Source organism: Musa acuminata, chromosome BXJ1-9 (assembly GCF_036884655.1).
Source record: "Musa acuminata AAA Group cultivar baxijiao chromosome BXJ1-9, Cavendish_Baxijiao_AAA, whole genome shotgun sequence".
NCBI classification, from domain to species: domain Eukaryota; kingdom Viridiplantae; phylum Streptophyta; class Magnoliopsida; order Zingiberales; family Musaceae; genus Musa; species Musa acuminata.
This window is the reverse complement of record NC_088335.1, coordinates 35371162-35383985: the sequence shown is the minus strand read 5'-3', so window position 1 is coordinate 35383985 and position 12824 is coordinate 35371162. Positions and strand designations below refer to the sequence as shown.

The following is a 12824-nucleotide window of genomic DNA, read 5'->3' as shown; positions in this document are numbered from 1 at the left end:
TAGATTTAACATTATATCTTTGTTGAATAATCCAAAATCCACTATTGTCTATTGTCTAACATTTTAGAAGGCTAAAATAATTCCCAAAAAATTAAAACCAGGTTCAGACTTAAATAAATATGTCATGCTTTATCTGCCACTCTCTCTCTCTCTCTCTCTCTCTCGCTCTCTCTTTATATATACATATATATATATAGGAAAATGTAAGTATTTTTGATATATTATTTAAAAAACGTCTTACTTTATATAATTAGTTTTTACTTAAAAACAACTTTATTCATCAATTTATCGAAAATATCCCTCTCCTCTTCACCAATCACCCCCCATCGTCTAACACATCTCCGTCTCCACTGTCACACAGCAAGCGACATCAGCCATCACCTTTTCCCTCTCCTCCCCTTCCCTTTTGCTTGAACAAAACCAAGGAAAATATTGTGGCAGGAAAAATACCATCAAAATTCTTGAAAGTTGTCAAAGGACCAAAGCAATTGATTACTTATAAAAATACTCAATATATAACGATTAAGGTCATAAAATTTCTCTCAATTCGTTCAACCAATAATCCAATGATCCAAAGCTTGACAGAGTCAATATTCGATCCGATTCTCATAATTACGATAAAAAAAAATACAAGAGTGAGTGAGATGGCACATGATACCAACATTTTGGAGGATGATGCAAACGGTGTGAGAGGCAGGCAAAGAAACTGTTAGATACCTGTTGTCAATGGCATCACACACAAGTTAGATACTGTTTGGGGACCTCAAACTTTGGGTGGTCATTACGACGTAGATGACAAACTCCATAAGACATGTCTGCTTGCCACAAAACTGTGGCAGTACACTGCAGACGTTAGCCATCGTACAAGCATGTCGTGCAAGTTGTGCATCAGGTATTCAATATGTTGGCTGACTATTTATGAACAGTGTACTGTAGCAGATCGTCTCTCAAACTTGTGGTTCTATGTGTGTGTAGAAATGTTTGTGGTGAGTTCCTTCTTTGTGACAACGGTGCGTACATCCAGTTATATTTCATCTAATAGTTTAGACCTCTAGATGACTGGTTGACGATGGCATGTGTCTCATGTAACATGTAATGGTTTAGATGCGTTGACATTAACAAAAATTTACGAGTAGGATGAAAGGCTCTTTTCATCCTTTCTCTTGATCGAATTATTTTCTTATATTCTTTATTATTTTTTCACTAGATGAGAAAAAAATATTATGTTGTGTTCATCTATCCCTTTCCTCTACTGTACTCTTCTTAATCTATCACACATCTCTCCTTTTCCACGTAGCATTATCTTCTTTATTTTTTTGTCACATTCGTCTCTCTTCCTCATCCATCGGATAGATAAAATCCCATAAGGTGTTGATTTTTTTAAGTAAATCACCCTTATCATTTTTCACTAAACGAATAAAAAAAATTATGAAATGTAGTTGGGCTTTTTAGTTAATGACTCTTAGTTAGGATATGTGAAGGAGAGTTGCAAGTGCTTCTGGTTCAGCCATCAGCCATGTCCTGGTGATAAGACATTGAGATCTTTAAGGCATTGAAGGGAGAACAATCGATCCGAAGTGGAGAGCAGTTCCCATCATTAGCAGCAGCATCATCTGATAATGACGAGATGGCGTGTGGGTGTGGGTGTGGTGAGGAAAGCCGATGAAGCTACTTTCGAGGCAGATGTTGCAGTAGCGGAGCCTAATATAATTTAATATATAAAAAGGTTAATATTAGAGAAAAATGGCTCAACATTTATGTCGGGAAGAAAAACTTCAAAGATGGAGTATATGACTATTAGGCAGATGCTGAATACTTTCCCTAACACAAATATTAAGGAACGTTTGATAGATTACAGATGATCTATTTACCTGATTTTTTATTTTTTGGTGGCACTGCAGTTTGATCTATCTGCTCTTTCATATGAACAAACCTAATAATTCATGTTCAGAGTCCAGTTTCAAGGAATAGTTCCGCGGTACCAAGTCATCATCCACATATAACATATTTGGTACAATGATGAACTCAATTATGTCCCCCAGAATCCATATCCAATCCCTCTGGATTACTGGTGTTGAGATCTGCCCTCATGTGTAAGGCAGCTTTGATGCATCATTGATAGGCTCAACAGAGTTGAATTCTGTTTAAGAGCTACTCCATCATTTGAACTCAGATGACTGCTTCTACGTACGTACATGGAATCATGCAGTGCCTCCATGTACGTACTACAAGCTTTTGTTCTCTTTCTCGCTCTCTCCTTTTGACTGCTGCATCGCATGGTAAAAGATGCAAGTGTCCATTTCAGTGGTTGGAGCATTGAAGAGAAGAGAAAGCATCGAATTCCCTTTCCCATCACGCATGCACGAAAGGGGCATGTTGTGGTGACCACTGGGTGATCCCTCGCTGCTGCCATCACCATTCCCATGTCCTCCCCACTCTTTGTTGAGAGGACTCTTCTGAAACCTCCCCTCCATGAAAATTGTTCTTCATCATTCGGTGATATGAGATTGAGATCTGATGGCTGTTGAGTTTGAGAAAGACACAGGTGCAGTTAAGAGTTCTCCGCAAGGAGAACAAGGTGAAAGGTGAAAGGTGAAGCAAGGTAAGTTCACTCCAAGAGGTGAGAGCAACGGGGCCTGCAAGGAACATGGAAGAGATGAAAAGGTGGAACCTTTTCTCCTCCCTCTACTTCGTACCGCTGTCACCATCAACCTTTCTGACATGGATTACATGCAAAAGAACAAGGATCAACAACCCCTTTGAGATGCTAAAAGCCTCTCATCATGAATCATGATCGCTTAAAAGAGCTTCGCAAAGCCCTCAACCAGAACACCACGGCCATGAGTCCCTCGGTGGAATAAATTCCATGTTCTGTGCCTTGCTTTACCACAGGTAGCAGCAGCAGTAATTAGTAATAATGGTGGTGGTGGTGGTGATGATAACCATCACCATCCCTCTCCCTTTCCCTCTCCTGCTTCTCCACTTTGCCTCTTTTGCTCCATACTTAACCTGCGCCCAGAACAAACCATAAAGGAGAAGAAAAGCCAGAGCCCAACTTCCTCTTCTGAGTACTCTCCCCTTCCCTTGTCCCTCTTGCTTCTTTTTCACCCTCTCTCTCTCTCTCTCTTACTCTCACTCTATCTCTCTCTCTCTCTCTTCCTCCGTGGGAGTCTTTTGATGGGAAGATGATGAACAGGTCCAACTCTGCTGAGGCTTTTGTCCCTTCCATGGTGTCCTTTGCTGGGCTGGAAGGCAACAACCAAAAGCGCCACCTTTGGGACTGGGCGACGGCCTCCCACAACCTCAACGCCGCTGTTCCCACCACCAACCACGAAGCTATCGACCTCCAAAGCCGCCCAATCTTCCCTCCTGCTCCCGCCCTGGATTGCCCGCCTCCTCTCTTCCCCATGAACCACTTCGCCTTCTGTCCACCTCCGCCCGTGCCGGATTTCCCGGTGGCGCTCATCAAGACGGAGGATGGCATCGACAGCGGAGGCCGAATCGGTCTAAATTTGGGCCAAAGGACCTACTTTTCGTCCGGGGACGGCCTCGAGATGGACCACCTGTTCGCGAGGTCGAGAGGCGTGTACTCGCTGAGCCACCAGCCGCCGCGGTGCCAGGCCGAGGGGTGCAAAGCCGATCTCTCCGGCGCGAAGCACTACCACCGCCGACACAAGGTGTGCGAGTTCCACTCCAAGGCCACCGTCGTCATCGCCCATGGACTGCAGCAGCGGTTCTGCCAGCAATGCAGCAGGTATGATCCGTTTGTCAGCTCCATTACGAAGACTAGAAGAAACATGAATCCACATACAAATTCCACACCCAATTCATTCTTCCTTCAGCCCAAAAGATCCCGTGTTTCCATGTCTTATGCTCCCTATGTTTGCTTGTGGAGCGTGGGTGCAATGCAGCAGATGAAGTTGGAGTTGCAAGACCTCGATCACCCCCTGATCATTTGGACATGATCAGTAGTAATATTCCCAGCAACAGCAATAAATGTGTCCTAGAGTTCAGTACATTTTCTAGGATAATGTCTTCGCATGCTTGAGCTAGTTTACAAGGTTCTAAAAGTCATGTGAACTATATAGCCTTCACATTGCCCTATTCTATTTTGTTTTATCCTTAAGTATGGAGACCAGTGGCACTAACTGCAGAACTCAATGCTTTTTTCTCTGTGAATCATATGAGCATGAACCAGCAAACCACAGTTCCTTGATAGAGAAAGTGCTCCTCCATCTCCGTATGTTCTCCATGAACATTAGTTCACAGCTAGCATCTGGTGCTTTAATGACTGCACCTACCCTTTTCTCCACTGGTTAGAATAGAAATTAAAGTCGTCTATTTAAGGACCGGGTTCTCCCCCCTCTTTTGTAGCTTCTACATCTTGGTTTGATGCAGGCATCCTTTAACTCTACATGCTCCTCTTTCTCATGTTGGGGGGAGAGAGAGAGAGAGAGAGAGAGAGCCTTGTAGAATTGGATGTTTGGCCATTTTTCCTATTAACAGATGGAGGTCTCTTCTCTCTTCCTCATTCTCCTCCAAATGGTGGTCAGGTTCCATGCGCTGGCAGAGTTTGATGAAGCCAAAAGGAGCTGCAGGAAGCGCCTGGCCGACCACAACCGCAGGAGGAGGAAGCCTCAGCTCGCAACAGGAATAGCAGAGTCCTCAGCCTCCGTGATTCCCACAGCCAACTCCAATATTGAGAAGACCAAACAGGCTCAAGACATCAGTAATGATCTGAAGTCCCCATCTTTTATAATTCTTTTTGCTTTGCGCAGTCCTTCCTATTAAATCTCTGCTCTTCTCATGCTTTGACCTCCATTAACAGCACCAACCAAGTCCATAACTCCTGTTTATCTCACTGGTATTAGTACCAAAAGGAGTGGTCATTTGAGGAATGAACCAGCTTTATCTATAAGAGGAGTTGGGGCAGATGAAAGAAGAGGCATGGATTCTAACACCATGTACCAAAGTCAAGGAACCTTAGGTGCAATGTTGGAGGACAAGTTCCCACAGCAGCAGCACATCTTCTCCCTCTCAGAATCCAGCGGCACATTCTTCCACCACCACAATCCCCCCTTGAGTTCCGATTCTAATGAGGCCACCCAGTCCACAGGAGGTTGTTCAAGCCACAGCACCCACCTTCAGCAAGCCAATCTCCTCCACCTTGGACAAGCCATGTTTGAACTGGACTTCATGTGAGAGGAGGCAGACTCTAATGAATGGATCAGCAATTGCTAGCTCTGATGTAGCAAGAAGGATTTTATTCTTTCTGATCTCTTCTTCTCTATCTTCAGTTGGTTCCTTTGCAGAAAATTTGTGTAGGATGTGCTCAGATCCCCCTCCCCTCCCCTTTTCCGTTTCTATGAATTCAAAGGATGGTGTTCAAGATATCTTGTGTCGTTTTAAGATTCCCCAGGCATGCATGGTGTTTGTTGAAATTATATAATCCGAGAATGCGGAAGCATGGAACAGATCTCTTCTTCTCTCGATGAGGGATGCGAGCTTGCTGTCATATGTTTTTATGAAATAAATATAAAAAGGCTAAACCACAAAAAAAATTAAAAAAATCGAATTCTGTTTGTTCAAGCTATTTTTTGATTTTTGATTTTTATTTTATTTTATTTTGCCCTTTACACCACTTAGTTCAACTTCGCCATCCACTTTAAGTGATGAATTGGATTTCTCTCGGAAGCCAATTTTGATCTTTAGCACTTAATTTTTTTGTTCTCCTTAATTCTCTTTCAAATACCGGTCATATAATAGATACGTGTGGTACGTGTACATACATCTCCCGTGCGTACGTACGGCGTGGTGTCCGGGGAACCGGTTAAGCTCACGAATCTTGTGCAGCTGTTGACCGGTCCATAGCACTGCAGCTCTGAGACGAAGCGTCGTATTTTGACCTGCTTTGCCTGATCATCATCTTCTTCGTCCTCTTATTCTCTGTTTTGATTCGTCGCCGCAGAGCGGAAGCCTTTTCATCTCCTGAAGCACACAGCGGCGTGCTGCGTGTGATCATCGAGAACATAGCTGCAGCTTTTGCACAGGAGTAAAGGAGGAGCTATTCCATGAATACAAACATGCGTACGTTGCATGAGTACTGCTTCCTCCCGTGCTATCATCTCCTCCAGCACATAAATCGAACTGTGTTTTAGAGGATCACGTCCACGGTGCATGCAGCTGAAGCTACAGAGTGGAGTGTCTTGGAAGCTGCCGATGGTGGTAGGTGAGAAATGAAATGGGAGACAGCAGCAGTAGCAGCAGCTCTCGTTCATCAATGGTGAAGGGCTCAGCAGGGACGCCCGGCAACGCAGTTACTGTCACATGGGAGTTCCTTCGATTTGGACGGTGGTACTACTATTCAAGCAATTTACGTCCGAAGAAGAGCCCGGAATGCCTTGAGGATCTAAATACCCCTTTTGGATGCCAATGTTGCATTCAGGTTCTCATTGTGGCATTAATCCTAACAAAAATATATCATCTTTCTTAACATATATGGTGAACTCGATACTTATGTGAATTATTCTTTAGAAAAGGAAGGAGCACTAGATTAAAAATTATATATCAAATGTGATAATAATAATATAACCCCAAAATCACATCTTCTCTGAGGTGGGAGGGCCAGTGCTTGATAGCACTGCACTCTTAGTGGCCCCCCAAGTGGGCCGTAATATGGGGCCCAGTAATTTTGGGCTTCTCTTTATGGCAACTTCTATGCGGGAGTCGAACGCCGCCTCGCTCGCTCGCTCACTCGCTCGCGGCGTTCCCCTCCTCGACTTGTATGCGCTCTCCCATTTCTCCCGGTCGAGCGGCCGAGTCGAACCCTAACCCTGGAATTTTGCTCCTGAGGTTGGGCGGAGGGATTCCAGCGCTCCTGGGGTTGTTGCAAGGGGAAATGGCCGAGATTGCCATGGCCTACACGGCTTCCCGGCAGTTGCCGCAGTTCATCTTTGCCGTCGCCTTCTTCCACTCCTCGGAGTACGCGCTCGCCGTCTTCTTCCACGGCCGGTCCAATGTTACCCTCAGTTGTGAGTGCCTTTTTTTTACCTCTCTCATTCGTCTTGGAATTTGGAGCCGTTGTAGTTCGAGAATTCCTTGGATCATCTTGCGTTCATTTGCGAAATTGGAGGATCGGGAACTGAATTAGAGCGGAGAAAGTGTGAAAGAAAGGAAGACTGAGGTGACTCTAATCATGCGTGAGAGGGGTATTCTGGTTGGCTTATTTTCTAGGGTTTTGAGTAGATAATTAGAGCATTTTCCAACATCTGGCTGCGATTAGCTTATTCCTTTCACTTTATTGGTTTTCGATTTATTGTCTCACTTTCTGGTTAGTGGAATGGTTAGACAGCATGCAATTTTGTTTTACATTATAAGAAATGATTGCCTTCGATTCCTGTTATATAAGTACTTTACAAAAGTGTCATTGTAAAATAAATGTTAATTGTTTTTTATGCTTAAACTTAGATTTTTTGTTTTTCCAATTACTCTACGGTTAATATCCGATTTAATCTCTTTAAGAAGCCTCTGGTATATAATGAAATGCTTGTTGTGCAGCACTTCTGATTAGCAAGCAGTATGTTGTTGCAATGGTTTGTGCATTGCTGGAATATGCTATAGAGATTCTCCTCTTCCCAAGGTTGAAAGAGTATTGGTGGGTTAGCAACATTGGGCTTGTGATGATATTAATTGGAGAGCTTATACGTAAAGCTGCAGTCATAACAGCTGGCCGATCTTTCACACATCTGATTAGAAAATATCACGATGACCACCATGAATTGATTACTCATGGTATCTATAGGTCAGTGAGAATGTGCATCTCAATGTGATAATTTATTTTTGATGCTCAGTTTTAGCTTTGGCATATATCAAGAGTGACTGGTGCTTCCTCATATAGAATATAGGTTGTATTTAGTAACAATTTATCTATTTTCCCTTTGTTACTGGAACCAGGAAGAGTAATTATTTTTTGTTTTTTTATGTTGATTGGCAACTTTATGGGTGCATATCATATCATTATTACCTTTTATAAGTACAAGAAAGGAACACCTTCATTGTTAAGTGTGCTATGATGATTCATGAGACTGGGCTGAATTAATACTGTCATCACCTGCCCTGAGATCAAAGTCTCCTTGTGTAGAATGATGAAATATAAGAAATAATTTTTTTCATCATATATTCTAGATGTTGTTTTTCCCTTTTGCTCTCATCACTTTGTGTGCGCACTTGGATTACAACATTCTTTATTAGGTTCCCATCATATGAATGATTTCTGAATATGTAATTAGTTTGGGATCTAAATTTGGATTTAGATAATATTTGTGTTCTCATCTCTTACTTTCTCTGGTTGGTTGAATTTTTTTCCTAGTTTTGGGACCTAGATTTATATCTGCGGAGTTTAATTCAAAGTTCACTAATTGATGCCTCTGAGTTCCCTTACCAGAAAATTTGTGTGATTAAAAGACAGCTCTCCCTTCAATAAAAGGATTAAGGTCTTATTTAGTTAAGTCATTATAAGTATAGACCATGAAAGATATTAGAAAAGCCAGATAGAGCTGCTGAGAAGAGACATCCAGAAGCCTGGATGACCAGATCTTTAGTTCCAATATGTAAGGTAGAGACTTATGATATTTTGAGAAAGCAAGAAAAAAGCTACATTGATTACTTTATTTGTAGTTATATATTTATGGTTGAAATTAAGATTTATTCCACCAATCAAATAAGATTTCTTATATTTTTGGTAATGAATTAAATTGATTATCATTCACATTATATATCTTTAAACCTGATTTATGATTTAGAATTAGTTATCAAGTTCTCATGAACTTGAAAATTAGCAACTGCAAGCTTGCAGCTCTTTTACAGATGGTTGTTTATTGTTTCAAAGGAGAGTATAATTTCTCTGGCAATTTAGCTTGAGCCTTTGTAGTAACCTTTTTTAATATTGCACATCAGTGTTCTCTTGACTATCATGGACTGTTATTTTTTTAATTTCCACTGATATAATCAACCATGTAAATTCCGTTTATGAATAGGATAACCATTTGAAAGAAACTTGTAACTTGCTTCATGATGTGGTTTATGCCGATGACTCTTCAAATGCATATTTTTCGTCACTGCCTGGGAATCCATATCCACTTGTCCATGTTTCATGCTATTTGTCATGCATTTGGTACCAGCAAATAAGATTTTCTGACATCTTACTATTGTGACCAAGCAGATTTGTCCGCCATCCTGGCTACACTGGCTTTTTCATCTGGGCAACTGGAACACAGATCATGCTATGCAACCCGGTGTGCATCATTGCTTTTATAGTTGTTGTTTGGCGATTCTTCTCTACACGAATACCGTATCCAATTTGTCAAAGAATTATATCTGAAATATGATTGCTTTCTCTTAATTGATTACTTCCAGACTTCTCTAGGGACTATTTGTTAGTGGCCTTCGTGTCGTGCTACAGCATTTAGCATGATTAATTTTCACATTCATTTAAATCTGTAGGTTGCTACTTTGGACAAATATCATGAGCCTTTTGATCCTTAACCGAGGAACAGATATGAAGAGTTTTTCTTGAGGCAATTCTTTGGGTTTCAGTATGTAGAATATGCAAAAAGAGTGCCATCTGGTCTTCCCTTCATCAGATAAACCTATAAAAGCGCGAGTATTTTCAAGTACTTCTCTCAGTATTTTGTTCATCTTATATCTGCTAGCTCCTTTGTTGAGTCACATGTAATTTGTAGAGATTACTCATGAATCTCTCGATGCAGGTTACCTTATTTGTGTCGACTCATGTAGCTACCCAGGGAAACAAATTCATCATCTCATTTTTGCCTTCCTCAACTTTGCTGGAGAAGGAAACTGTGAACCTAGGATCCATCCATAAGAATCTGTGTAACATAAGTGATGTGGCCAAGGTGTCGAAGCTTCTAGGAGCTTCCTGGATCCTTCACATTATCTGAGAGTAAAACACAAGAAGGGGGGTCATCTTCATCTAAGATATGTTGTTTTGAAGTGCTGTAATCTGAATAATCCTTGTAGTACTGGAAGTTTTCTGGTTTCATTTGGTGGTCTGCTTCAATAGAGAGGTTCTTTAACTTTTGATAATCTAAAAGTGGTTTCATCGCCATCACCTGAATAGATTAATCAGTAGCCGTTCAAGTATCATGAAGTCAAATGATTTTGATGTTACTTTTTATTTGAAGGGCTCCTTGAATGAGCCTGCTTGCAGCAATCATCCTTATTTCTTTTATGTCTCTAAGGTAGACTAGCAGGATGCTAGAACGTGGATAACAACATGAACATATTTATCAGGAAATAGGAGGAAGCCTGAGAAGAACTAGCTTTTTTGGACTCTTCATCCTGACGATTTCATTTGTGTAAACTTAGCATTTTGTCCGCTATACATTTGTTGGGATGCATATTTGAACAGCAGTAGCAATTTGGAGACTTAAGTTAGTTGACTATTAGTATAATAACGTGGAAGCTTCATATGATGTTAAATATCTTTCAAAAATATTACATGCATACCTACCTACACATCAGCTATTCTTGTATTTGTTCCTTTCAATTTTTTTAAAGACTTTTTTTTTTTATTTTTTAAAGACTCATTAATAATCATGATAAATAGTGGCTAATCTATGTTTTTATGAATGAATGCAAAAAAAGGAAGTGGCCTGCGTCAAAGGTTTAATATTTAAAAGATATAGGATGAGTTCTTTGGAGAAGTCCTTCATTTGGGGCTTTTCCTCCAATTTTGGTTTTATCCCACCGGTGTTTTCATTTTTCTTATCCCAAAATGCCTTTGGTAGGATATGATAATCTCTTTTTTTTTTCTTATGCCAAAATGCCTTTTGATAGAATATAAGAATATCTCCCACACTTTCATGATAGTTTCTTTTTCTTTTTGAATTTTTTACGTCGCTGGATAAGTCTATAAGGTGGACCAGTTTGATTATAATTTTTTTTGGTCGATGTGTCAAAAATATTATAATTGATATAAAAAATATTTTTTTATCATATTTTTATTCCTAAATAAATAAGAATACAAATTTGAAATCTCACCGGATGATGAATTGGTTTGTAGTATACTTTTGTTCTTTAGTTTATTGTAGAGGTAGCAAAAACATTATAATCATATTAAAAAATACTGATATAAAAGCTTATTTTTTAATATTATTCATCCAAAACCAATAAAAATACCTATTTAGAATCTCGCAAAGGAGATAAGTTGGTTTATGTTTGTTCCCTAGTTACATGTTTTTCTATAGGTCTTTAGTATTTTACGAATACATAGAATGTGAGGGCATTGATAAGAAAAAAAATTATTAAAGGAATGCATCAACAGAAAAAAAAAAAAAAACATTTTACCTAAAATAGTTCTAACTATTGGACTTATAGGAAATGACTCTTCCTTAATTGATTTTAACCATAGGACATCTCTTTTCCATCAATATAATAAAAATATTCTTTTATCTCCATCAGTCACTATTGTCACCTTTATTGCCCCCTGCTCCCATCACGAGCGGCAACACTCCTCTTTCCCCATCATTCATCATCTTCCCCCTTTTCTCCTCCTTCCTTATTATCTATCGTCTTTTCCCATTAAAGACAGAAGTGAGGAGGGAGAAGAAAAGGAAATGGGAGGGGGAGAATGGGTGATGTTGCTTACTGTGTGAGCTAGGGGAGGAAGCAGTGGAGACAGAGATGTGTTGATGATCAGGAGCGATTGGTGAAGAGGAGAGAGATATTTTCGATAAATTGATGAAAAATTATTTTTAAGTAAAAACCCAATAGTAATAGTTTTTTTCTTCAATAATATATCAAAAAACTTAATTTTCATATATATATATATATATATATATATATATATATATATGGGGAAGAGAGAGAGAGAATTAACTTCATCACCTAAAAGATGGAGGCGAGAGATACAATTAACAATGCCATGAAACGTTTCTTTCATCTCATGTACTCCAGGGAAGAGGTTTCTTATTACCTGTACACATGAAGCTTGTAACATACCATACAATCATCCTACAGTTCTTGTGATCTTATAAGATCGTGAGCTGTGGAAGAGCTAATACTAATCTAAAGCTTTCTCTAATTTCTCTTTGGTGGTTTCCAGAAGTTCCTCTGCTTTTTTCACGACGACAGCCTCCGACATGATCGGTTCCTCTGCTTGATTCGCCACCGTCTCCGTCTCCGTCTCCATCACAGGTTTGGTCAGCATGTCCCACATGACTTGCACATCTTCGTATTCACACGTCTGCACTTCATCATGGAGCTCAAGTATCCCTCTACCTGTCCAAAGGCAAGAAGAACATGGTTGGCGTCGATCTTTTCTTTTACAGCAAACCTTGGAACAACTCTAATTACAATCTCTATCGACAGAAATTATTCCAAGGGAACTTATATTGAACGGCCAAGCTGTGTTTTTTGTTTGGATTGAAAGAAACGGAAAGAATTGTCATCTCATTCTTCACGTATATTTTATGTTCTTCCTGTGACAGAAGACTTGGAGTTTCTTCTTTATTTAGAGGAAGAGATTAGCGTCATCTTCCCTACTTGATCTTTTCTCTCTTCTCTCTGCACATGCAGTAAGCGGAGGAACAGATGGAGGGAGAACGGCGAGAGTGCAGATGGGCGAATGTTCACCTTGCCGCGGGGACCTTAGGCAGCAGGAGACGGCGTACCAAGCTCGCTTGAGGTGGAAGACCACGTTCCTGTACCACCGAGACATCATCACCACCTCCGCCGCCAGTCTGCAGGAGTACAATCAACCACAGACAATCCTTCTGCTCCAATGAAGAGATGATCGCTGGTTT

The 12824-nt window shown here is 40.4% G+C and overlaps 2 protein-coding genes across 4 annotated transcripts; both read left to right on the top strand.

The window, feature by feature from the left end:
- Positions 1–3039: 3039 nt before the first annotated feature.
- Positions 3040–5389, top strand: LOC103991186 (squamosa promoter-binding-like protein 8). Its single transcript, XM_009410546.3, has 3 exons — positions 3040–3754; positions 4554–4729; positions 4829–5389. Exons 1-3 carry the CDS (start codon positions 3186–3188, stop codon positions 5200–5202), a joined length of 1119 nt encoding a protein of 372 aa, XP_009408821.1. The 5' UTR covers positions 3040–3185; the 3' UTR covers positions 5203–5389.
- A 1350-nt stretch (positions 5390–6739) lies between these two features.
- LOC103991185 (protein-S-isoprenylcysteine O-methyltransferase A) lies at positions 6740–10161 on the top strand. Of its 3 annotated transcripts, none has more exons than XM_065083552.1 (5): positions 6740–7031; positions 7558–7801; positions 9221–9349; positions 9555–9661; positions 9768–10161. In XM_065083552.1, exons 1-4 carry the CDS (start codon positions 6785–6787, stop codon positions 9643–9645), a joined length of 711 nt encoding a protein of 236 aa, XP_064939624.1. In that variant the 5' UTR covers positions 6740–6784; the 3' UTR covers positions 9646–9661; positions 9768–10161. The 3 variants fall into 3 exon arrangements, with proteins under 3 accessions (XP_064939624.1, XP_009408819.2, XP_018684214.2); XM_009410544.3 differs by having other exon boundaries at positions 9555–9671; XM_018828669.2 differs by lacking the exon at positions 9768–10161 and having other exon boundaries at positions 9221–9293; positions 9502–9641.
- The last annotated feature ends 2663 nt before the right edge of the window (positions 10162–12824 follow it).

Coding starts and splice junctions, on each gene's coding strand:
- LOC103991186 (XM_009410546.3), top strand. CDS start 3,186: ATGATGAACAGGTCCAACTCTGCTGAGGCTTTTGTCCCTTCCATGGTG. Junction 3,755..4,553: donor TTCTGCCAGCAATGCAGCAG/GTATGATCCGTT, acceptor AATGGTGGTCAG/GTTCCATGCGCTGGCAGAGT. Junction 4,730..4,828: donor CAAACAGGCTCAAGACATCA/GTAATGATCTGA, acceptor CTCCATTAACAG/CACCAACCAAGTCCATAACT.
- LOC103991185 (XM_065083552.1), top strand. CDS start 6,785: ATGCGCTCTCCCATTTCTCCCGGTCGAGCGGCCGAGTCGAACCCTAAC. Junction 7,802..9,220: donor ATTACTCATGGTATCTATAG/GTCAGTGAGAAT, acceptor GTGACCAAGCAG/ATTTGTCCGCCATCCTGGCT. Junction 9,350..9,554: donor TTCTTCTCTACACGAATACC/GTATCCAATTTG, acceptor ACCGAGGAACAG/ATATGAAGAGTTTTTCTTGA.